This window comes from Rhipicephalus sanguineus, chromosome 9 (assembly GCF_013339695.2).
Source record: "Rhipicephalus sanguineus isolate Rsan-2018 chromosome 9, BIME_Rsan_1.4, whole genome shotgun sequence".
NCBI lineage: Eukaryota > Metazoa > Arthropoda > Arachnida > Ixodida > Ixodidae > Rhipicephalus > Rhipicephalus sanguineus.
The window spans coordinates 13,786,424-13,811,998 of NC_051184.2; the positions used below are offsets into that span (position 1 = coordinate 13,786,424).

Below are 25,575 nucleotides of genomic sequence, written 5' to 3' on the forward strand. Positions count from 1 at the left end.
GCCATGTGCGCCATGTGCTGTACGAAACTATGGCCACTGTGGCCGTCTCGTCATAATAATTTAACAATATTGTGGACCGCCGCATGCAATTCTGTTACCCGTAAATAAAAATACAAGTTTTTATGTAATATTTATAGCATAAAGTAATTATTATTTTGTATCAGCGTGATAGCAAGAAATGATACGAAACTAATACTACTGAGATGTTAACGAAAAAGGCGGCGTGACGTCACATGGACTACATAGACTTTCATACAAGTAGAGTGTACAAGAATATTCTAGTACACTCTAATACAAGTATGAAACTCTATGGACTACACATTAAGTTCAGATGGCTCGGCCGGCTCGGCGGCCAGTCCGCCGCGCCGGGCAGTACACACGGGCTTACTTTTAGATGTGAAGCATCTTATAGCGGAGTTCAATCCGATGGTGGTGGTGGTGGTGGTGGTGTGCGGCGTGACCATCCTTACTGCGCATGCGCATACCTTCTCCACTTCCCCCTTCCCCCCCTCTCCCCGTTCCCTCTCCACATCACCTCTCCCCTTTCCTTTCCCCCTCTCATTTCCCTTTCCCCCTCACCACTCCACCTCTGAAACGCGGGCTCTACATGCCGAAACGCTGCTTCGCATTGCCTCATGGTCCCCTTTAGCGGGAGATGGTGTGATTTTTCTTTTTTTTTTACTTTTTTATAGTTTCAACATTGTTTTCTTGTAAAAGAAAAGGATATTAGGACTAAAGGCATGATGCCTGACAGAAGACCGAACACCCGTGTAATACGGCACTCATATTGTACAATAATATATCAATCAATATTCATTTTTAAAAAACAGCTTTCATGACATCCAGTCCAACATGGACAAAAAGAAGCAATAAAGAAAATAGCTCAAATAAAGCTTTGAGTTTACATAACAAATTACCATCACTCTGGAGAAAAAAAGAAAGTAAATACACTATGAAACATGTCAAACATAATTGTTGTGTCGCCACTGCGCGACACCACAATAATATTGTTATGGTTAATATAATACATACAATACAAATTAATTGCCCAACTACTATTGTTACTAACAGGAGTATGGCAGGTAAAAGTATGTTTCCCATAATTTGTGTTCGTTGTGATCGGTGTAAGTTTTGGTGCATAGGATATAACGGTGTTGTCTAGCTCCTTCATTTTGCTCATACAATTTTTTGCTATATATATCATTAGTAAGGCTTTCATGCAAATAATTTGATCAGCTGAAAGCATGGCATTTTTCAAATAAAGGTGCTGTCCTTAGATTTGTCCTTGGTGGATCCAGTAGAGTTGTAAGAAGCCAGGAGAACTCCTTTTTGTAGGTATGTATTTCGGTAGTAGTTCCCCACACCAGAGCTCCATAGCAAAAAGTGTAGAATTAAAAAGGCCATTATATATTTGCTATTTTAGCTTTAGGGGAACCAGATGAGAAATTCCGTACATAACAACAATACTTTTAGATAAGTCTAGCTATACACTGTAGGCTATAATATGTGCATTCCAGCTAATTCCTCAATAATCATCACTCCAAGAAACTTCTGGTTTGTTACTTGCTGCAGTTTCATTCCTGCACAATATAGTTCCCTACCGATGTGTGTATTCCGCGGCCTACTATAATGTATTTAGTTTTTTCTGCGTTTAACTGTAATTTATTTTGGTTCATCCACCAATTGCTGTAGTGATACACAGTGATTCGCACTTTGTTCTAATTCGTTCAGGTCCTATGATTTAAAAAACAGATTGATATCGCTGGCACACATTATCAGTTCTCTTAATCGGGTATGTTAACAGTATATGTATAGTTACCAGTATGTTAACAGTATGTTAACATACCCATTCACCAGAACTGATAATATGTCGTTTACGAAAATAATGAATAGTAACGGATCTTATTTGGAGCCCTGAAGGACATTTTGTTGAAACGTTAGAAAATTAAGCTAGACAAAACATCCTGCATATACATACGAACTGTTGTCGATCATTTGAAAAGCTTTTAAGCAACTGAGCTGCAACAGCCCGCATTTAGTACTATACTTCCATAATTTCCATAATAAAATTTTCTGAATCAAAAGCCTTATTCAGGTCTCTAAAAATAAACCAAGCGTATAGTTTTAGTCTTACATATTTTAATATATACAAGCGCTTGTTTGGTGGATTTATTCTTTTGAAAACCATATTGACTCTTTGCAATTACCTTGTGTATGTTAAAAATTGTAATTAATCTGTTGTATATTACATGTCCGAAAATTTTAAAACAGATATTGGCCTGTAATTATTAAATTGTCCTTTATCCCCACCTTTGTGTATCGGTGTAACTCGGGCTATTTTCAATTTCTTCTGGAAAAAATCTAGCAGATAATGTTAGGTTCAGTAGGTATGCTAGCGCTTCGCTAATCTTATATGCGCAACATATGTATGACTACACACTGGCGTAAATCACGGCGGTGTCCTGACCCCCCTTGTGTTCAGGCTGTGGGGGACACCCCTTGCCTTGTCCCTCCTTGAGATTTATCTTTCAAATGCCATAGTATATAAGTATAGTGCAATCAACTTTTCTTTGCTAATGCCTGTTTATTTTGTAGTGTGTGTAGGCCTGTGTGCAATGCTCTTCAGCTATGTGAGACTACTGAAATCGCAACTGCCACTTGACCGCTTTTGGAGAACAATGCAATTTGCATTGTTCTCCTCGATAAAACAATGCAATTACATGAGCTGGGAACCCATGCTCGTCTTTTTAAATTTTATCTCAAAGCATGATTTTTAGTGGTGTGTGAATATTCGAAATTTTCGAATATTTTTCGAATAGTGTTTCCTATTCGATTCGATTCTCACTGGAATTTTACTATTCAAACTATTCGAACTTCCCAAAAACAAATACAGTCAACGTCCGATTAAACGTGGTCCCTAGACCTTCAATATGCTTCACCTCGTCACACCCCGGTATTGCGGCAAAGCTGCCTTTCAAGCTCCGTTACGGTCGAACTTTGCCAAGACGCAGTCAACGTCCGACTGGAAGTGGTCCCTAGATTTTTAATATGCTTCACCTCATCACACTCCGGTATTGCGGCAAAACTGCCTTTCAAGCTCCGTTACGGTCGAACTTGGCAAGAGACAGTCAACCGGTTGAAAGTGGTCCCTAGATTTTGATTATGCTTCACCTGATCACACCCCCGTATTGCGGCAAAGCTGCCTTTCAAGCTCTGCTACGGTCGCATATGTATTAACTCAAGAAAACGCTGGTTCCAACATGGAAATGAAAGAGGTGGCAGAGGTGTGGGCTCAAGTAATGCTGTTTTGGACCTGAAATTTGGGCAGGAAGTTCAAAAAATCGGAAGCCGAAGATTTTTAGCATCCAAAATTTCAGACGTTCTTATATATCGACGTCTACGAGGCAGATACTCCGGACTTGAAGGGAGCACACCCTTGTCCGCCACGTCAGTTGGGCTTCCATAGAAGTTGAAAGAGAAGGAGAGGCTGAGGAAATGGCATCTATGCCATTTCCTCACGTGTAAAGCGTTGTCGGCAACACTTTGGTTGCACCAAATCATGTACATAAATACAATTCAGTCTCTACATAGCCTCACTCTTGATAAGACAGCTATGAAACACCACCCCGCCAGTGCTTCAACCTAGCGAAAAACATTTTCATGTTGCTATCTCATAAGAATTTGCTTAGGAATCCTCTCTAACTTTTTTTTCTGCAGTTTCGCTTCGAAGTATTTGAAAAATATTCTAGAAATATTCGAGAAATATTCAATTCGATTTGCACTCACACTTCAATATTCGAATTCGCTTCGCACCCAAAATTTTGCTATTCGCACAGCTCTAATGATTTTAATATTTATATAAATAAAAATAAGAAGGAAATGGCCACTATGGCAAGATGTGTGTTCCCCCTTGTTATTTAACTGGATTTAGGCCACTGTAACTACATTCAAAGTGATTCCCTCTATACCCGCAGCTACATTAAATTGTAGCTTTTTTATTACTGCTGCTACTTCGATGAGATCTGCTGGCTTCGAGAAAATAGTTTCATTGACCTCGGTTATACCTTCATTATTATTTCTGCAGCTTTCCTACGGCAGGTGGGCAAGCACCCATTTTTATAAAATGTCTGTTCATATGGTCAACTAATTTGATGTTTTCCACTTTCTGGGCTCTGTGGGATTGGTCACTTTTAGTTCGTTTGTTAGGCTGCTTCCCACAGTTTTTTGGGTATATTGTGCAGCCGATAAAAAGTTCCATGAAGCACACGTCTTTTGCCTTTTTTATATCACCGTTTAATTTATTCCTATATCTTTTGTGCTCCTTTAGCAAAATTCTTGATCGCAATTTCTGACGACTTGTGAAACATTGAATCTTATGTTTTATACGTTTGTACAAAATTTTATCTATCCATGGCTTCTTGCCTTTTTGTTTTTGTGGCTGGTTGCATTGAAAAAGGTACGTCACAGTATTCATGCATGCGCTTCAAGAAGACACCCTCCCAGCAACGGATTCACGATAAACATCTTGCCATTGCTCTTTTGACAGCTAGAGCCTGAAATTCTCCAATGTATGATCATCATTCTTGCTTTCTTGGTGTTGTAATTCATTTTGGTGATGCAAAAAATTGGAAGATGATCGCTTACGTATGCTTGACTGTGGCGTAAAATACATTTCATTAAATAGGGGGGGAGAGAAGAAAGTGAAGCGCCTACTGCCAATTGTTTAATGACACTTCCAGGAACGTACAGGGAAAAAGAAAAAGAAAGACACCGTCCACACGTGCGCCAGAAGCCAACGTATGAAGTGGAACCAAGATAACATGTTATCAAGAAAGCTCATTTCTCATGAATACAAAGTTATAGATGTGTCACTGACACAATCAGACCCTTTCTTTTTGATATAGAAGGCTTCCAACAACTCTCTAGCAGTTTGTTTTTTACTTTTGCTGAGAATCAGCACTTGCACAAAGCATATGGCACACAACAGCAGCTGTTACAATGCACGGGAAGATGTGCATTATCGCTCTCACCTATGCCCTTAGCATGCTCCCTCAGTCTGTCGTTAATGCAACATCCCGTTTGCCCAACGTAGAACTTCCAGCAGCTTAGGGGAATCTCATAGACCACCCCCTGTGCACTTTGTATTCATCAGAAATGTGCTTTCTTGATAAGATGTTATCTTGACCATGTCATTCCCACTTCATACATTGGCTCTTCACACAAGCGCGGAAGGTGTCTTTCTTTTTCCCTGTACACACCTGGGAGTTGGTTGGTTGGTTCCTAGACAGTGGCCTAGGCAGAAATCCTACATTGGGTCCGGGCAGATAAGGGTCAAGTGTCATTTTGTGCTCTGTATCCCATAAGGAAAAAAATTTCGGGTGGGGCACCGGCCCATGTGTGCCCCTCCCTGGATACGCCACTGTTCCTAGAGGAATGGCTCAACCCACTACAGGGATTGGCCATGAATTGTGAGGCAGTAGGATTCGTCATTAAACAGTTGGTAGTCGATTAGTGCTTCACTTTCTTCTCTTCTCTGCCCCCCCCCCCCTATTTCACGAAATGTACTCTGCGCCACACTTGAGCATACCAAAGCAACCTAAGCACCAATTGCTCGCCCAAAAGGAAGTCTTCTTGAAAGAAGATCGCTTACATCAGCAAATAGCTAGGACACCTGCTTCGGTGTCACTACTGCATATATTCGATAGGCACATACGTCTATTAAAGTACCAGAAATTGCCATTAATCTTGTGGGTAATTCAATGAAGTTTTGAAAGCATGGCAGTTTACCAGATTATTTCTGACATGACCATGTGTCATCGCTCCAGCTTGAGCCGGTTGTATGTTTATTGTGTGTCCTAGCGCCATGGGATAGCGGCCGAGCCATCTCAACTTGGATTCCGAATATGTGCTCTGTTTTCCTTTTCTTTTGTCACCCGCCCACCTTATAATAATAATAATTTTTATTTGCACAACAAATGAACGCTCTGGTGACGTGCACGGCTAGACAGAAAGGAAATTCCCTCGTAGCCCATTGACGGGCTACAAAGACAGGACAGGGATAACCCACCTGCCCTGGCAGCTCTTCATCTTTCCTTATCTTTTTCCCCCTCTCCTTAGCTCATTTTCAGCCGCTGCAGCACTCGATTGCTGTTGCTTACTTTTTTTGTTATTTAATCTTTGTTCTTCCTTTCTTTCTTTCTCATTCTGCATTTGATCCCAAACTGGGCAGCGGATTATCTTACTTACATTGTCCAAAGAAGGCTGGAGCTGCCAGCTGACATTGTTAGAAGTTTTTCACAAGTGTGTGTGTCTATATATATATATATATATATATATACAAGTGTAGATTAATGGTTCAATGGGCCAGTTCTTTTCGAGCAATGGTTATAACACCACGGAGGCGTTGTCAACAGTGATATAAATATTTATTTCCCAACAGTTTCGGGAGGGGGCCTCCCTTCGTCAGGGGATAAGTGACATCGAAGTTCGATCTTGCTTCTTGCCGCGTCCCTCTCGCCTTCAAGGACATTTCAGGGAGAGTGGGGGAGATATATTACGAAAAAGAAAATGAAAAAGAAACAGAGAACAAGACCGATGAGGTCAGAAAACACGAGGCGAGGAAAAAAAAAAGAAAGAAGAAGCAAACTGTGTATGGCCTAAAGTCGTTGAAAGTCTACATCTGGTTACGATCTCGTGTTTGCCGGTTCGCGTCAGGCCATGCAAAATTGTCGCCGCGGAGGGCGGGATGATAACTTGTGCCACCGCATGTGAGGGAAGAGTGTCCCCTTAATGGGTCGGCTTTCCATCTTTTATCTCCACCTGCTCCTTGTGAATAGCCTCGAAGTGGTAAGGGAGCATAAGCACTTTACATTGTACAAAGAGAAAAGAAAATAATCAACAACAACAAAAAGAAAAGCAAGAAAGAAAATGACACTGCACACGTATGAGCCAACCAAGAAACAAGCATGGTCCTAATTATGATTCCGTGTTGCCAAATTCATTTTGACTTATCTCTCGGAGGCAGGAGAGTCTTCCAGGGTCCTCGTTGATGCCGGCTGTTAATGTTCTAAATTTAAAAATAAAATATGCCTCACGTTGTTCGCGCTCGCACGTGTTTTGGAAACAGGACTGTAAAAGAGTTACGCTGATATTTTCAAAGCTGTGGTTTGGCAAGCGTAGATGTCTGGATAAGGGTAGCTTCGGCAGTGAATTGGCGTGGTACCAGTGATTATTGAACCGCAGCCAAAATGGCGTGTCCGTTTGGCCAATGTATTCTTGCCCGCAGACGTTGCAATGTAACATGTATATCACATTGCTGGAGTCACAATTAAGGTTTTGGGTGATGTTGAATTTGAAATCTGAGAAGCTTGCTTTTGATTCATGCGTTGTGACCATGTGTGGGCATACCTTGCAACGAGCTTTTCCGCCGGGGCGGCACCCTGGTTCAATTTTGGCGGGGTTTGTTTTTGCTCTGACAAGAATGTCCTTCAGGTTCTTATCCCTGCGGTACACCACGCGAGGTGGCTCCACGAAGATGGAAGTCAGTCATTTGCTTTGCCTGATTATGTTGAAGTGGCGGGAAAGTATGTTGTTAACTCGCGGCACTGATGAGGAGTAAGTTAGTACAAGATTTGTTTGGGAAGTTGTTCTGGATACTTTTTTGGCTCCTTAATTATGTCATTCCGGTTCACATTGTGAGCACGTAGTATGACATCGTCAATAATGTCTTCGGGATAATTTTGTTGTGATAGGGAATTCTTTAGGCGTTCTGCGTGTTTGTCAAATTCCTGTATATCGGTGCATACTCTTCGATACCGGTAGGCCTGACAATATGGAATACCCGTCTTGCAAGGTCCTGGATGGCTACTGTTGAAATGTAGGTACATTTGCCGGTCTGTAGGCTTTTTGTAAAGGTTTGTTGAAAGGCGTTCATGTTTGACCGGAACAGTGACGTCCAAGAAATTAATGCAGTTTTAATGCTACGCGTGAACTTAATCGATGGGTGGAGCTTGTTGAAATCCCATATGAACCGGTGAAGGCTCCCCTCATCGTGGTTCCATATAATAAATATGTCGTCCAAGAATCTTCTGTAATACAAAGGTTTTAAGGCGTGCCCTTCAATAAATGGGATTTCAAGAGATGCCATAAAGATGCTCGCAAAGTTCGGGGCCATTTTTGTGCCCATTGCAGTGCCACTGACCTGAAGGAAGTGCTTGCCATTAAACTCAAAATGGTTATGGTTTAGTACAAGAGCGAGAAGTGTAGACAGTATCTCGCCACTTACACCGGCCGATGAGTCAAATTTCACATACTCAGAAACCGTAGCCACAATTCCGTTGCGGTGGGGTATGCTAGTGTACAGTGAGCAGACGTCCATGGTCACCAGAAAGCTATCACCTGGGATGTTGAGATTACAAGTTTTGTGGATGAAATGGTTTGTGTCCTTTAGGTAAGAGGGAAAAGCCGGTGGGATGTCTTTCATCAGGGAATTAATGAATTCTGATATATTTTCTGTTGATGTACTGTTACTGGATACTATCGGATGTCCCGGATTGCCTGCTTTGTGTATTTTAGGGAGTAGATAGAAGCGACTGGGAACAGAATGGGCCGGCAACATCGCTTTTAGCATTTTGCCGGTAATTTTTCCTTCCCGGCGGAGATTATTTAGCGTTGCTTTTATCTCAGTCTCAAATTCGGGAGTCGGGTCTTTTGGAAGTTCTTTGTAGAATTTTGTGTCTGATAGTTGTCGTTCCCCTTCCTTTACGTAATCCGACATGTTTAGAATTACTATGCAACCCCTTTATCAGCAGGCTTGATGGCTTGATGGTAATGTTGGTGTTTCTTCGGAGTTCCTATATAGACATATATATATATATATATATATATATATATATATCGAATTCTTTGAACGTCATTCACGCTGGACCCGACGTATTATATGCAAAGAAGGGGCAACGAAACTTTCTTGAAAGCAGATTTACTTAACGTTTTCAGCTGGTGGACCAGCCTTCGTCAGAGTAACGCGAGAACATTTGATACATGGCTTTAAAAGCACTTTTCAAAAACAAGTCAGTGCCATCTGCACTGATTGGAACAGCAATGCGCATCACACATTATCACGTGTTTTAAGAACAGAACAGAATGCGAATACAGAGAGTAAGACATACAGATTGAATCTCTCCGATAATTGTGACGTGTACCGTGATTATGCGTAGTTAGAAGATGTACATATGCACAGGTGTAATGACAAGGCATGACAGTATAAGCACAATCTCAGTGTAACGAGGGGGATAAATAAGCCTACAATTCAAGCCATTGCAATAAAGAAAAAAAAGCGAAAAAAAGTCAACAACAAAAGACCAACCTATTAAAACGAAATAAAAGACCAAGAAGGCGCGATACAGGCGATGCAGGCACTCCCAGTCAAAAAAAGTTAATGGGTCCAATTGGTCATACCAGTTTCTAGCAATTGGTCCCAAATGGGATTAATTGGAAACCAACTGGAATGCCGCACTCCAATAGGAAAGACCAATTGGACCTCACAGTTCCAATTGGTCATTCCAGTTGGTCCACTTTTTGCCATTTGGTCTCCCAATTGGAATGCTTGTTGGTCCAATTGGTTGCACACATTCCAATTGGAAAACAACTGGAACAGAGCATTCCAATTGGCCTCCCAATTGGAATGCTTGTTGGTCCAATTGGTTGTACAACTCCAATTGGGTAGACCTATTGGACGTTTTTCTTCCGATTAAAATTGTTTGATATATATAAAACTTGGCATTTGTTATTAAAATGGCAACTTAAATCGCTATAGGTCGGGGCAGAATTCCAGGCTCAATGAGTCGTCATAATAATTTTTATCTATTCCATTCAATTGTGCCATGTATGCACATTCTGAATTGAAACCTTCATCAGGCTGTGCCCCAAGTTGCAGTTTTAGGCCATTTATGTTCCTTACAAGCTACTTTTTTTTCTAGATTTGTGGTATTTATTATAAGGTACATCCTAACTTAAAACAGTGGGACAGTAATAGCATTAACAGCGTTTTGAATATGGTGCAATTAAAAATGCGGCTAGCTCTGCTGGTTTGTGTGACCTACAGCTGTGCTCGTAGAAGCTGTACCTTCAGTCTCCTGCAGAGCAAATGCCTGGACGAAAATAGGCCCATTGCTACAAGCAAGCCTCATCGCTTGTTTTAATTATTTATTTTCTTGAGTATTTTGCGTAGACATAGCAATGCTCACTCACATGGATATGAGATTAACGATTCTTGTTAGTGCACAAAGGGTGTAGTGCAAATGGAGTGTAAAAATCTGGCAGGTCCCACGCATTGTGGGAATCAGTCGTGTGAAGCAGTAAGCATGCGTCAGCCAATGCCGGATTTTCTGCTTTGAGCCTTAAGCGTTATGAGGTGGATCGATGTCTTTGTGTGAATTAGTAGCTCTGCGCATATCGTGGACTTACCAGGCATGTCGAGTACACTGGCGCCTGAAGGGTAGCTTATGGCCCGACATAACTTTGGTGCTCACATTGCAACTTACATGTCAGTTTCATCGCCACGAAGTGCACACTATGGAGCAATGATGTGCATATCTACAGACAAGTGCAACGCTTGAATATAGCTAGCAGTTATAAGTGCACATATGTAAAATTAATCACAGTGATATAATAAATAGGATAGGCAACTCTGCAACCACAATTAGATTTGTCCTGACAGAAGGATTGTACAGGGTATTTTTCCAAAGCAGTTTGAAGCAGCGACTCTGGAAACTGCCATGCAGAATGCCAGTGTTTGATTCCGGCTAGAGCCATGATTTTTGTTCTTCGATGCCATCTGGATAATTCACCTATCAATGAAACGGGCTCATTCACGCTGTTCGTTAAGATTTCCAAAGTCTGGGATGATATAGACTATGAACCACTTATAGCACTTAACCGCATACCATGGGTATGTGCCACACGACTGGTGGAAAGGATTTCATGATGCATGCCACAGGGAAGTCGCGTTAAGTCATGGCCTGCAGATTGTGTTCATCATACATTGAAGTGCTCCTGTGCCGATTTTGATATATACCAAGAGACAACCACGAGAACACAGACGTAAGCGGCTAGATAGATAGAAACAGTCAAAGTGCCTTTGGTTCACTAAAATGACTCGCATTTAACATATATTTCGAAATTTAGAAGAAATACCATTTCCTAGTGCAAAATGAAGCAGGTTCACTGGAAGAGGGCTCAACTCCTGAAAAATGTATGAGAAATGCATGCCACTAATGGCAGCAGTGCAAGCATTTGAGATTAGTCTGGACATATTTTAATAGATACACTACGCAACCTCTTTCTGCACAGTAGTGTTCTTGAAATTAATGAAAGCACAGCAGCATAATCTTACTGCTGTTTGCATAACAGAAGACAACCAAGCATTTCAGAGAAGTTCATGGCGTTCCACAGCAATATGTTTATTAAAATGGGCAAAAATACAGCAAGTCCAGGCATAAGGACACACAAACAAAACACAAAAATAACATGCATGCAATATATGTACATATGTAAAAAATCATACACAAATGCACAAAATTTATACATAGCTGCATTTGAAATTAAATGACAAATTTACAGTGCACATAAAATTTCACAAGGCACAGCAACTTGAATGACATATGCCACTCTGACAAGACTGAATGATTGATACGCACTGCACAAGTACACACTGGGCACGAGGTGTTTGCATCTAGGCAACTTTGCAATTTTAAGAGGTCAATGGATCCCCATGAAGTTTGCTGGTTAGAAATTTCTTTCACGTGACCGGAAGTTCCTGCACATGCATGGTTTTTGTTTTACATGCGTTCGTTTTTGTTTCAATAAACTTCAATTGTTAGACTGTGCTCATACTGTGTCTTCCATCTTGTGAGATGTCATGTTCGCGATGATTTTCCAAGTAATGCAAGTTTCAATGTACGGTCACACCAGTGTGATTAGAGCTGCAATAGTGCTCACGTGCACAAAACCCAGCTTGTACTGCTGGTATTTCGCATTTTTGGATGCCACAAAGGCATGGCTTTCATTATATATCAAGAGAACAATGAGCAGTCACTGTACCTCCTTATGTGATGAACAAATGCACCAGTTGTTGCTTTGCACTATCACCAGCACTCTTCCAAAGAAAATGAGCAAATGAGGAAAGCAGTGTTCCATAATCTCTTAGTGATTATATCAACTGCTTCCTCGAAAAGGGCTAAAACACCTAAAATAGCTCGCTAAAATCAGTGGTTGGGGCTACCCTTGATTTTCATGTTGCAGCGAGATGTGCTGCTTTGGATTACCAGCATTCTCAAACAACTGACTCATGTGGCAGCGGGTCAAATGCAAATGGTGATTTATGGATGTTGAATTAATCGAAATTGCATCTGCTTATCCTGACAGTTCCAAAGACATAAGTCCTAAGATATCGACACACAGACACTGAAGGCCCATAAATCGGCAGCATCTGCCAGCTCTTCACCATTTAAATGCGACGCATCTCTTGCTCAGGGGTATGTAACGTGGCGTGGTGATCCGCACGCGCCGTGGTAGTCTGCACTCACACTATGCATGCGCACCTCTCCTCCTTCCCTCTCTCCGACAGCTGCGCGTTACTCTCTCCACTTCTCTACCAGCACCTGCTTGCGCTTCTGCGTTTTCGCTTCTGCTTTCATGGTGCATGCGCTACTCTCCTCCTCTAAGCGGTTAGAGCGCAGCGCGTGTTCAGCGCAGCGCTTGCTTTGGTTGACTCCGCTTGACTCCATTGGTGCTTCCGATGAAGCATGATGGAAGCAACAGTCCCATCAGTGAGTGGGCTGACGCAAGCACGCGTCAGCATCAGCCCAATTGCGTCCACTCAAGACAAAGCTGAGAAGCGAAGGGCAGCGAACTACCATTCATGGCACATGCATTGATCATGTCTTCACCAATTTCAAGATCCACCCACTGCACCAAGATCCCCTCACGGTTCACTTCAGCGACCACAAAGCCATCCTCATCAAAGCAAAGTGCATACCTCAAGTACTAGACGGTGCTCAATAATGACATTCGTTAACCGTTTCACCTTCGCCTACAACGTTAATAACGATCCAAGGTCGGTAACATGCCCAATGAATGCCAACGGAACGCGATCATGCAAGTGCTCTGGCTTCGCATCGCCTCATGGTCCCCTTTAGCGGGAGATGGTGTAATTTTTTTTGTCCTCCGTACAGGACTGACTGCATGTTTCACACGCCCTCCCACCCAGTGCACACGAAGGAGTGCTGCTCAGTCGGGTTACGGTTTAATTTTTGCATTTGTTTACTTATTTAAAATTATGTGCATACTTTCTAGGCCATTCTACTATCAGACCTGTGTCAGGAGCATCTAGGGAACATAGAACTGTCGAACAAGAAGACTACAGAGAAAGGGTGCTGGGAGGTGCACATACGTATGAAACATTTTCCAAATTGATTAATACACTAACACTTCTTATTTCTAGAGGCTGAATAATTACTGCCGGCGACTCTTTGAATAGCACTTTTTGCACATGGTTTACAGTCACCAAGTCATAATTTACTGGTCGGCACCGAAGTTTCCGGACACATATGGATGTGTTATCACCACTCAAAATGATCTTTTCAATAATGGCAAATGACCCATCCAAGAGTTGAATAACTGAACTATTAGTCTTCTTCTTTGACGCGTATGAGCAGTCTGTCAGGATTGAACCATTTACCATCATTCTTCTGTACTGTACAGAAGGTGGTGGGATTTCTTGCTCAGGCAATGAACAGGCTGGTGGAATAGGAATACCACTTCCAAAGAAACGGGTGCCATCACTGCTGCTTTTGCTTTTGTGTGTGACTTTGGCATCAAAAGAATTGCAGTACTGCACCACGCTAGGGCTGACAGCCAGATCCTGCAGTTCCATCACAGTATTTTCAATTTGCAGAACTCTGCACAGCTGATGGGGAATCCCATTTGCAGCTTTGATAGCTTCCTTGAGGCTCCCATTTCCCGATTCAAATGGAAACGCAGAGTGTGCCCACAGGGGTCCCCAGTCACGAATACTCTTTACAATATGCGTCAACTCGTGCATATTATACGTCATAAAAGCTTTTCCAAAATGCATTTCTGAACGCACATGAAATTCTAACAAGAGTTTCTCAGCTCTAGTCAGCTCAGAAGTTTCTATACTGCACTGCAGCATAATATGCAAAGCTTCAACCATGCATGCCCAGTGCTGAAGGTATCTTCTGTCAAGAATGCCATCAAGTACTGGAATGCTGTAGTACAATATCCAATTTTCCAGCTCTTTCGCCTTCCACCATTTCCGCTCCTTCGTTGGTCTTGGCAATCTTTTTACATCCTTTGGTGGCCTGATAGCCATAAGCCTCTCATCGATTGTGTGTTGCTTGCGGCTTAGAGAGTAAGCACAACCAGAAGACTCAAACCATAAATCTAAGAATTGTCGTCCTACTCCAAGTAAAATACAATGCATGTAATCAGGAACAAATCCTGCTACAATGTGAAAATAAGGCAGGCTGATCAATGGAGATGCCGTTTTTACACCATGAACGGTCACTCCTTGCCTAACTGCAGTTGTCATGTCTTCAACCATCTGGCTCTCTGTACGCTCAGTGGGGTTAACTGGCTGAACAGGGTACTTTGTTGAACCACCAGCTCGTTCACCTTTCTGTAAACACCAGTTACACCCAAAATAACCATTAAATTGAGTGACACCTTGCATAGGTGCCCTGGCAACCGAGTCAACCGCACAACAAATGCAATAAGCTTTAAATGTCTGAAGTTGCCCCTTTTGCTCCAAGACAAAGCCACTTTCGCTAAGCTGGCTCATTTGCTTAACAAATGTGCTCTGAAAAAGCTCCATGTGTGGCTTCTCCTTCCAGAACCACAATGCTGCAAGCACAAGTTTTGACATCCTCTGCTCAGCCGGAACCTCATTTACAATTAGCTGAATAGGCCAAATGGACGTGCCACTTGACTTGAAAAGCGGTGTGCCATCAGCATTTAATGTGAAGCTGATTCTGGGACCACACTGCTGTGTTGCAGCTGCAAAATTGCGGTACATTTCGCCATCATACAGATCACCCAATGAGCCATCATGGTTAAGTGGCTTTGTTAAGTCAAGAAGTGTACAGTCTTTCAACAATCTTTGCAACTGCGATTCCACATCAAGAGTCACAAAAAAAGGCATATCAGATAAACTAGAAACACTAGTTTTGTGTCCGCACTTTGTGCAGTGAAAAGAGGCATTTGTTTCAGCATTTTCTATGTGTGTGAAGCATTTGGGGCAAAAACAATAATATGTCATTGTTGTGCCTGTTTTGCTCAAAAGTTTGGAGAGCTGGTAACGTGAATGAGGCAATATTGGTCGTTCGAAAATTCTGTTGATAAGGTCTAAGATGCTGGTCAGCCCTGCAAATGATGAATTATTTTTGACAGCGTGCTTCAGCACCATGAGGAGAATATCGCCTCTAGACAGAACCACTCTTTCAGTCACAACATCGGTAAATAACTCTCCAAAAAGCGACTTGCCACCATGACCAGGCGCTGTGGGACTGTTAGGCATTTGCTGCGGAAAGGAGAAAAGAAATAGTCACTAAAAATGGAGCAGGTGCCCAGCCATCAACATTTACGGTCGAAGTTAGACTATAAAGCAGGACAATAAATTAAGACCCCAAAAGGAGCCAGAAAGCCAGAGCTATTAGGCATGTCTTAACTGAACACTAAGCAGGTAATATTAAATAAATGATTTTGTAACCTACTGTATGGACCAACCAAATCAATATGTTACTAAAGAAAATTTGACAAGCATGAAGCAGTAAACTTGTGCTAAAGCGTTTATTCTAAATGGAAAACAGTTGCTGTGCTTAGTTTTCAGCTTTAAAGGGGCCCTGCAACGCTTATTTTAGTATAATCAGAAAATGCTGCCGATCAGTAGTCCAGGCTACCGAGACAAACATTATAGTGCGGCACATGGTCTAGAATTTACAATTAATTCTCAGTCAGCTAGAAATTGATCCCCCTTCTCTCTACAACTGATGCCATATACCCAAATTTTTGCACCATATACCCACATCCACAGCGATTGGCTGATTTGCTGCATAGTTACTGTGGCCGCTGCGGGATGCTGCCACGTACCCCCAAGCGCACTCGCGATCATGCTGAAATTAAGCCGCGTGTTCGAAGAAAAACAAGAAGGTGCTCAAGATCATGAGCCATGCTGACGAAGGGTCGCATCTTTTTGCCCCCTGTCATTCCCCTCCCTCCGTAGCTTTCAGTGTGCTTGCTGGCACGAAAGGAGAGAGAAAGCGCTTGAAGCATACGACAAATAACTTCAACTCCGCACTTACTCAACTGATTCTAAAAATTTTTGCAGCATGCGATTCAAAAATTTGAAATCGGTTAAGAGGCAATGTGAATGAGGTTTCTGAAAATTAAAAATAGCCTGCAAATACACTCTGCAATCAGCAACCAGAGGCTACACTGCTATAACCAAGCAGCCCCTATGTCCTAAAGCAAGTAATAAGAGATGCAGTACCTTTCAGGAAGTTCTCGTGCCTTGTACAATTTTGATTACATTACTTAGTGCTTGTTCTCAAAAGCACTGGTGGGATTTTACGGCAGACATTTAATATCTAGCAAAAATAAATGTGTTAGCTACACTGAGCTTCAGTATTTGCAATGCCCAAACATGTTAACTGGGCCCCTAACAGTTAATGACGTCAACCATGTTTGTGTAAATTTTGCAATTTCTGATGGACCTACCATGTCATCTTCTGAAGCCAGCTCTCCAGGATCATGTTGCTCTGAACCATCATCATCAGACATGGAAAGCTGCAAAAAAATAAAAAAAAAGAAAGACAAAAACAATGAAACCAAGAGAAAAGGGAACTAGACAGAGATCAGCACCACCCTAATTTGTGGCAAAGCCTTGTTCGATTTTTTAGTGCAAGATCTACAACGACACCACACATGGAGACACAACAGGCACAAGTGCTGCCATGTCTGTGTGATGCCATTGCAGATTACTCACTAGTCCGAACAACCCCTTTGGTGTAAACAGTTTGGTCATACATATACATACACATATAAATATAGGTATGTGTGTGTACCTCTTCATCATTTAGCAATGTGTCGTGGGAAATCATCGGGATGGCATGCTGTGGCCCATCATTGGTTGCTTGCAGTTCTGAAGTATTGCGACTGACCGCAGCAGATGCCATGCTGGAGGCCGCTGCACCACAAGCGTCGTTTGAAGTTTCCTGTGACAAAACAGTTTATTAATAAAATACACTTAACATTTGAAACATACTACCTCACCTGTTCATCCTGACTACTCAACGTATCAGTTTGAAGTACGCTGTTTATATCTGACAAGACTGAAGCTTGACCTGCTGCTTGGCTTAGTCCGGGCGCTGCATTGTTGGAGACTGCTTCATCATCAGATGAGGTTGTGTCCGTAGGCACTTCCTGAATGCAAAAAAGGATCTTAGACATGTGCATGCCTTAAGAGGACGCTTTACTTTGAGAGCTGCTATTTAAATATATCATAATAGAGGACGCTTTTTGTTTTTGAGAATGACAGCTTCAGTTCTAATTGGGTTTACTTTTTGTTGAAAAAAAAAAAAACGAACGCAATGACTCTACCTCAGCAATGAAAAGAGATATCACAATTTTGCAAACTACACCTAATAATACATCCAAAGCGGACAAAATAGTTGAATTATGCACTACTGTGAAATATAACTAGCCTGTAGGCAGTATAGTTGCAAAACTCCTGAGAACATCGTAACAATTTCACGCAAGCTGTGAATTCATACATAAACGTTGTCCGCTTTAAATGTTCTAACAGATGCAATGTACTGAACAGCGACAAGTGCTTTCAATGCACAAGTACAGATTTTCTGCTGATGTGCTGAACATTGTTAAGTCTATGTTTAACTTAGTTGCAGTGATCTGCTTAAATAACGGCTGCCGTTCACAACCGCTTTATTTGTACTGAAATTTCGCAGAAATACAAGTCTTCATTGTTCACTAAACAGTATGTTACAGCGTAGTTCGGTATGACCGCCGAGCGATCTGCCGCTGATATTTACGTTGACCTTCGACAACTACATGTGCAGACAAACGCAGGTTGTTCGCCCGCACAAGCCGTTGTTAATACGCTAGGCTTTTTAGCTATGCGAACCAAAACATGCAGTCCTCTGTGAGTCTTTGAACACAAGCGCATGCGTATTGAAGGCGATAGAACAAAAAGGAAGGTAAACTTACATTGTGTTGGCAAGCCCTCTTAGTACTTCTCGGTAGCACGAAGTCCGATCCATGGTTGATGTATCGTTTATATGGGCCTCTTTTCTTTCTCTTAGGAAGTTGATCCATTATGATCGCATTAACATGCTCCAACAGGCGATTTGTTGTTGCACGTGTAGATGATCCTCAGATTGTTGCTCAGCGAATAACACAACCTGGCTGGCACTGCTGGTTCAGCATGACGAAAGGTGTCCAGTTTCGTATTTCAGTATTTCATTTATTAGTAATACCTGTATACCCGGTAAACCACTATATACTCATAAAAAACTAAATAAATTAGACATATTAATATACAGGTCACATGCGTCAGGCAGCACGATGATTTTACATGCAAACATGCATCTGTCAAGTACGAGCACGCGGCTCGTGAACTTTTAACATTCCGCACGTGCACCTGCGTGCATCGCGCACATGTCGCGCAGACATGCTAGATTTGCCTACGATCGCAGTGTTCTAGAAGTTGTACTACGATCCTGGATCTGTCGGCTGCGTTACCTTTTTCTCTTTCACGTGTGTACAGTAGCGCAAGAATGATCACGCACGCAAAAGTGCGGTATGAGGATGATCGAAAACTTGCGGTTGTGGACATTCGAGACATAGAAAACTTCCATCCCGAGAACGCGAAGGATTTCAAATCGAAGTTCTTTTATTCGGTGAAATGGACCGATCCGGACGGGACCTCGGACTTTTACCGGGCTCGGATTCTAGCTCTGGGAGGTAAGCTGTTCGTTTGAGCACACATTTATTTTGCCTTGTCAAGTGCATTTCTTGTGTTCCGCGGTGCGCATATGCCTATCGTTGTGGACGCTATCCGATGCGTGCGGTCGGTCTGAACAATGACACATACTTTTGTCTTGAAATGAGCGTAATTTAAATATATTCTTGCAACTTCCGTAATTTCCAAATACACCTAAAGAAGCTAGTGTAGTATAATAGTAAATTACCATACATGCTCAACTGTCTTTTGCGCCCAATCTCTTCTTCAATAAAACTTGTTGCTAGGCGAGATGCATGTTTAAGGGATCGCCTTTCTTTCCATTTTCCGAGTCGTGCTATAATTCCATGCAGTACAGCACAACTCGATAATTGCCCTTGAAATGTATGCACTGATCCAGATCATACCCCTCTCCTCCCTCACTTTTGACGTTTGTCTGCGCAGCTTCCAGCGTACGGCACGTGTTCGCCACGTGCCGCACGTGGCGAACTCGAGTCCCTCGCAGCTGACTTCATGCCCTTAGAGCACTGTTACGTAGGTCAAATAAAATAATTATTGATCGCGAGTGTTCATGCAGTAGTCATGATATTGATTAATATGCCCACCAGTGAGGTCCCCCCCCCCCTTCCCAAATGAAAAAGAAAAACGAAAAGAAAATCTGGATTTAAGCATATATATATATATGAAGTGTATTTGTTCCCTCTTAACACAATATGCATATACACAAAGACAGTTAATGAGCACATGAAAATGTTTCATGGTTGCTGTGATACTATGCACAAATATATTTATTCTCCCTGCTTCTGTTTGAGGCTTATTGCATGTAGAGCATGCACTTTTTATGATTGATGCAAGGACTACTGAAAATTCTAAGGATCCTTTCATATAAATGGAAGGCTTATTTAAGCATACACTCAGCATAATATTCTTTCCCACTAAATCTGTTGCCACTGTTCTGTGTTTCCTTTTGTACTTGCAGTGCAGCCTAGTCGCACATCCATGGCTCATAATGAAATTGTTTTCTTTTAAGATTTTTCAATGTGTATTCCTTTAATATTTTCCAGAATCAGAAGAAGACCTGGAGGCGGAGGGAAGAGGCCGGCAGAGGCTTAGATTTGAAAGAATGGCATATTCGCCTGACGGCGAAGATGAAGACGATGATGTCGAGCCAGAGGTACTTGTTTACGTAGTGCTGTATCCTTGCTTATGCATTGTATGACTTTAAACAGCCTCATAATACGTTTTTTGGTTTTGTGTGCAGCGTCCTGCAAAAAAGCCCTCTGGCCCAAAGCAGGAGCTATTGGACATGTTAAAAAAAAAAACTGACGACATCCAGCAAAGGGAAGAAGCTGCTTTAAAGAAGCAGAAAAAGAGGCCAACATATGACGATAGGGGTGGCCTAGTCACTGAGCTGAAGTACAAGGTACAGAGACTTGAAGGCCTTGTGGAAAGAAAGTGCAAAAAAATTGAGGAACTGCGAAACAAAAACGAAGAGTTGGAGCAGGAGGCCATGAAGCTGAGGCAGCTGAACATGAGGCTGCAGGAAAAAATGCTGACAGCCATAGATGAAGGCACAGGTATGGAATTCAGCTTTCTGTAGTTTTATGGCTTCTGTGGCTGCTACATGGACTTATTTGTAATTTGTATGCCAGTAGCATAGCCAGCAATTTTTTTTTGGAGGGGGGGGGGGACTCAACTATACTTTATGTACGTTCATGCATGCATTTGTATGTGTGCCTATATTGCCAAACTGAAATGTTGGGGCGGGGCTTTGAACACCCCCTGGCCCTCCCCCTGGCTGCGCCAGTGGTGTAAGCATTGCCTCTACCTAGATTATTTTGTTTAAATTATAGGCTTCTTTCAAATTAAAACTTCCTTACAATTTCAAATCATAAAATTAAACAAGGGGAGATGTTTGTGCATACCATGTTTACACATTTATAAAATAAGGGGAGAGTTTGCCTTCGTAGAATTGTAAGAAAATTATATAAAAAGGTATTACAGTTATAACATGAGCTCGCCATACAATGTTGGAGAGCTTTTCTTCCAACCAGTGGTGACGATCTTGCATAGGACCACAAAAGGCTTTTCAAGTCGGCAGAGCATGAAAGAACTTGTCACCCAATAATTAAATGCTCATTTATGCCAAGACACAGTGATGGGAATGGCCAAAAGTGTTTTGTATCAGGTTTTGTAGCAGGAAAAATGATGATTTGTAGCAGCTGCCCTCAGTTTTGTAGCAGGTTGCGAAAACGAAAAAAAAAAAACAGGTCAGATGGCGTTTTAATGGTTTTATTATACAATAAAATGAAGTATTAAATACAGTGTGCGCATGAGTTCAATGACGGCGCAACTAACGCAAGCTTTAAACAAAGCCTAGGATCACAAATATATGAAGACTGGTTGACACAAAGACAGCCTCGCCGGTACGACTGCGAGGCTGCGGCACGCAGCGAAAACTGGGAATGAGCCGCAACTGCACTCAGCTCAAACGACAGTGCCACCGGGTAGCGACACCATAGTGTTTCCTACAATACTTACTAGAGGGAACTCTGGCGCTAGTGTCTATGGGAGCTGCAATGCATCGCACTTCAGCCAGCATGGGAATCATGGGTAGTACACGGATTTGTCTAAACTTCGTTCTTTAGGCTCCGCTTGGCTCCGCGTCGCCTGCATCTGCTTTGTCGCAAAACGAAGTTCAGCAAAAATCAGCAGTTTCACTTCACCACTTTAACTTCTTTAGGCTCACCGATTCAAATCTGGTCACGAAGGTCACAACGATACATTCTTTTATCCGAAAGAAAACCAAAACATAGCAATAAACAAAGCCACAAGTGCGTTCGAAGCCCACAAGCACGAAGACTAGGCAAATCCGTGTACTACCCATCATTCCCATGGTGGCTGAAAGATCGCAGTGCCAGAGTTCCCTCTAGGTCATTTTAGGAAACTCTATGACCGACACTACACAGCCACGTGCCCACGCATTGGATTGTATTGGATTGGCTCTGCCTACGAATGGCACGAGAGGCGGCAGCCTATCTGCCACCTGGTGTTGCTGAAAAATCCCCTTGACGGTGGCCTCCGAGATAAAGCAGCGCATTGCCAGGTAATCTCGGAGGCTATGCGTAGCCGCTTTGGAGCAGTTCTGCTCATTTGTAGCATGGATGTAGCAGCTTTCACGAAATGTAGCAGGTTGGAGCAATGGTGCTCATTTGTAGCATAGATGTAGCAGCTTTAATGAAATGTAGCAGCTTGGAGCAATTGTAGCAGCTTTCCCATCACTGCAAGACACCACTGATTATGGGTTTCCAATTTCTTTGGACAGTTTATTGCCTTAGTTTTAAGCAGATCATTTGTACTGTGTTTTCTTCATCATGTTTTACCAGGCAGTGGTTGCATGTGCAAAACATTGCACAGACCCAACACGTTGCCATTGTCACTTAGAGTGCTCTGTGAAGCTGCTTTGAAAAAAGAAAAATAAGTAAGTGCCGTTATATTTGTAGCTTGGTTCCACATTTAATATGAGGTGTGTTCTCAAATTGTTAGTTACAAAAACAAAACAAAAAATTAAAAACTCTTGTGTCAGTACAGTACAGTACTTGCCTTTGGTACAATTTCTTTCTTGGATGTAGCGATATTTTGGATGTGAGCCTTTATATTGAAACTCATTTGCTTTAAATATTGATTCCTGACTATGCTGTCATCTTAAAGTGACCGAGTTCTGCTGTTTGTAATGAGCCATGCTTCGTGTTGATGATGCAGGCTACAGTAGAGCTTCGTGCTCCACTAAGAGCGGACCAGACCACTCGACGAGGGAAGTGGATATTGACAGCATGGACGTGATTCCTAGGGAGAAAACACCGCCACAGGATGATTACGCAAGAAAAGAGAATGCCATGGTAACGTCCACATCTGAAGGGCAGCTTCAGCAATTTTTAGTATTACGTACAGTTGCCATCATAAGTGAAATTTTCCTTGTGCTTGCCTAAACAGCAAATGCTGCTTTTTTAAATGGTTGTTAAAATGATTTTTTTTTTTTTTTGCTGCAATACGTTTCCTGATGCAGGTGGACATTGGCGGTGGCCTTCAAATAAATTCTAGCGCATGGCACCACATTCAGGGCCATCAAAAGGATTCCCTTTTCGTTAAGGACCTCCTCCTGGGAATTTGGCCCAAGGACCAGCTGAAAAACCGCTCTTTGCAAGGTGTGTTTCTGTTCTATAGAATTCCTTGTACTTTCTTAACAGCGGAGCTGTTTAAGCCAGCTGTAATCTGTCCACCGTGAACAAAAATCCTCAGGTGGGTATGCGTCAAAGGAATTGGGCAAGCCCCACTACGAGTACAGCAGGTGCAAGTGTTAAATGAAAACTTCGCTTGACGAAGTGGAGCATGTGAAGCATGCAAGAGAAGTGAGGGGAATAAAGACATTACAAGATAGAAAGACTAGACAGAGAGAAAGATTGTGTTATAGTTAATCACCGTTCATTTGTGTCTTACAGGGAAGCGGTGTCCACGATTTCCCGATCGGCCTGCAAAGGCTCCACTGACACCTTGGAAAGTGGAAGTGATGCGTGGTAAGTGTTCATGCTTTTTGTGATGTTTTGGTGCAAACTGTCTTTGGTCATTCTGCTTCAGACCGTAGTCTTATAGACTATTTTTGTTTAAAAATTGTTTCTTCGTACCAGTTAGTGAGGCCTTGTGAACTTTTTGTTTTAGACTGTTACAGACGGAGACTGCAGCGCCAGGGGATTCCCGAAACCCTTATGCCTGCTGCACTCAAGCAGCTGAACCATTTCGTGGTTGAGAAGCTGGCAGACCTTGAGAGGCTGGCAAAACGGTGAGGTGCTGTTATAAATGTGTTTTGACTAATTTCAGGGAGGTTCTTTGTATGTAGTTTTTAAATGACATGCAGCCTGGTAAAGAAAGTGTTTAAAGCATCATACTGACTAAATGCCATGCCAGTGCATTTGCTTACATCTATGCAAAGTATCATGTGGAGAAAGCTAGTCTTGAGCTTGCAGCACATCAAGTTAACACTGTTTACTCAAATCTGAGCCAGCCCAGATTCTAGGCTGACCTCCTAATGTTTGAAGCCAGAAAAAACAAAAATGTTACCTCAAATGTAGGCTGAGCAGGAAAAAGAAATGTTACAGTGTGCACGAAACTCGTACAGAATATACAGTCAAACACAGATATATTGGGTGCGAGGTCCTCCACTAGAGACGTGAGCACTGCAGTCGTTATGACGTGCAGGGTTGGATCGCGTGATTCACGTTGCTCTGGTGAAGGGAAGTGGACGGTTCAACGCGTTGCTTTTAACCACGATTTCTGGTGTTTTCCGCTTTGAACAGCGTTGTTTTGTTCTCACTTCATGTGTGCGGACACCTAGACTTCACAATGCGGGAAAGTGCAGTCAAAGTTATCGGCAGCATGGTACTTTATGCTGCTCCATGCCACAGTGCGAGTCTAGCGTCAGCTTTCACTTTCACCGTTACCCTGCTTTGCAAGAGCGTGATACCACTGTCACTTGACATTCGTTTATTGTTATTTCGAGCTCATGGGGTTCCTTGCTTATAGAGGACGTCTGTACAATGAGCCCATCTAATGTGGAAGTGCTAGACTAATTGCATAAAGAAATTCCGATATATAATATGTGAAACGGCTGCTGTTCATGTTCATTGTTCTACATCTGTGCCTAGGCTCGCACAATTTGTGCAACCTGCACGTCAACTGAAGGCTGAATTAGCTATATTTGTTTCAAAACCGACTGTGGGTATGTCGCCCGAGTGACCAAACCAAGCTAATTTTCAGCCTTTGAGCCACTAATAGTTGCGTGTGAACATTGGCGTGCAGTGGTTGAGCTGCCTATGCAGGTTGTTTTTCCTGCTTCAAAAGCCACTTCTATCACTCCATTATAGCCACAGAGAACTTGTTCGTTTATTATGGTGTAACTACAACATAATTTACATACTTTGTGTGGAAGTGTGTAGGAATAGCTTTTTTTTCTTTTTTTTTTTTTTTTTTGCAGCAAGTCTCTCCACCATCTGTTACAGCCAAGAACACAGATACATTCATAGTGTGCTTCAAGGGCAGCACCACAATATCGTTGCATCCTGTGTATATGTAACATTAGTGACGTGAACTTGTAACTTTCATGCACTTATGTATTTTTCAACACTTTCAGGGAAAAGGACACAGGAAATTCCTAAGTGTGGCAAGGTGCAAGTTGAAGAATAAGGAGTACCTGATTTTTTGCTAGTCATTATAACTTTTACAATGCTTTTAAAGTAATAAATTATCGTAAAACAAGTACCTCCATTGTATGGTTTTTATTTGATGTGTGTGCATTACATATCATTCACAAATAAGCATACCAGACCATTTTGTTCAGGATCAACATTTCTTTTGTCCAATTCGCTATCATTTTTGCGTCAAAAATCTGGTGTACTCTTTGCCCATGTTTTTCAGCCAATGGAAGAATATTCGGGTCAAGCTAGACCACCAGTTGTGCACGAGTGTAC

The 25,575-nt window shown here is 42.2% G+C and overlaps 2 protein-coding genes across 2 annotated transcripts; one reads left to right on the forward strand and one right to left on the reverse strand.

Moving 5' to 3' along the window:
• Positions 1-11,235: 11,235 nt before the first annotated feature.
• LOC119405362 (uncharacterized) lies at positions 11,236-18,359 on the reverse strand. The gene is made up of 6 exons (XM_049419364.1): positions 18,301-18,359; positions 17,350-17,499; positions 17,142-17,291; positions 16,795-16,863; positions 13,893-15,601; positions 11,236-11,242 (listed from the first exon to the last, which is right to left on the reverse strand). The coding sequence occupies exons 3-6, from the start codon at positions 17,250-17,252 to the stop codon at positions 11,236-11,238; spliced, it is 1,896 nt and encodes a 631-aa protein (XP_049275321.1). The 5' UTR covers positions 17,253-17,291; positions 17,350-17,499; positions 18,301-18,359.
• A 404-nt stretch (positions 18,360-18,763) lies between these two features.
• Positions 18,764-24,104, forward strand: LOC119404626 (BEN domain-containing protein 5-like). Its single transcript, XM_037671197.2, has 7 exons — positions 18,764-19,056; positions 20,119-20,228; positions 20,316-20,631; positions 22,817-22,953; positions 23,121-23,259; positions 23,554-23,628; positions 23,771-24,104. Exons 1-7 carry the CDS (start codon positions 18,870-18,872, stop codon positions 23,893-23,895), a joined length of 1,089 nt encoding a protein of 362 aa, XP_037527125.2. The 5' UTR covers positions 18,764-18,869; the 3' UTR covers positions 23,896-24,104.
• Positions 24,105-25,575: the final 1,471 nt, after the last annotated feature.

Bases quoted from the DNA above. Each gene is read 5' to 3' on its own strand.
- LOC119404626 (XM_037671197.2), top strand. From the start codon at position 18,870: ATGATCACGCACGCAAAAGTGCGGTATGAGGATGATCGAAAACTTGCG. The intron at 20,229-20,315 runs GTACTTGTTTAC...TTTTGTGTGCAG, and splicing joins ACGATGATGTCGAGCCAGAG to CGTCCTGCAAAAAAGCCCTC. The intron at 20,632-22,816 runs GTATGGAATTCA...TTGATGATGCAG, and splicing joins AGCCATAGATGAAGGCACAG to GCTACAGTAGAGCTTCGTGC.
- LOC119405362 (XM_049419364.1), bottom strand. From the start codon at position 17,252: ATGGCATCTGCTGCGGTCAGTCGCAATACTTCAGAACTGCAAGCAACC. The intron at 16,864-17,141 runs GTACACACACAT...ATTTTTTTGCAG, and splicing joins CATTGCTAAATGATGAAGAG to CTTTCCATGTCTGATGATGA. The intron at 15,602-16,794 runs GTAGGTCCATCA...TTCTCCTTTCCG, and splicing joins TGGCTTCAGAAGATGACATG to CAGCAAATGCCTAACAGTCC.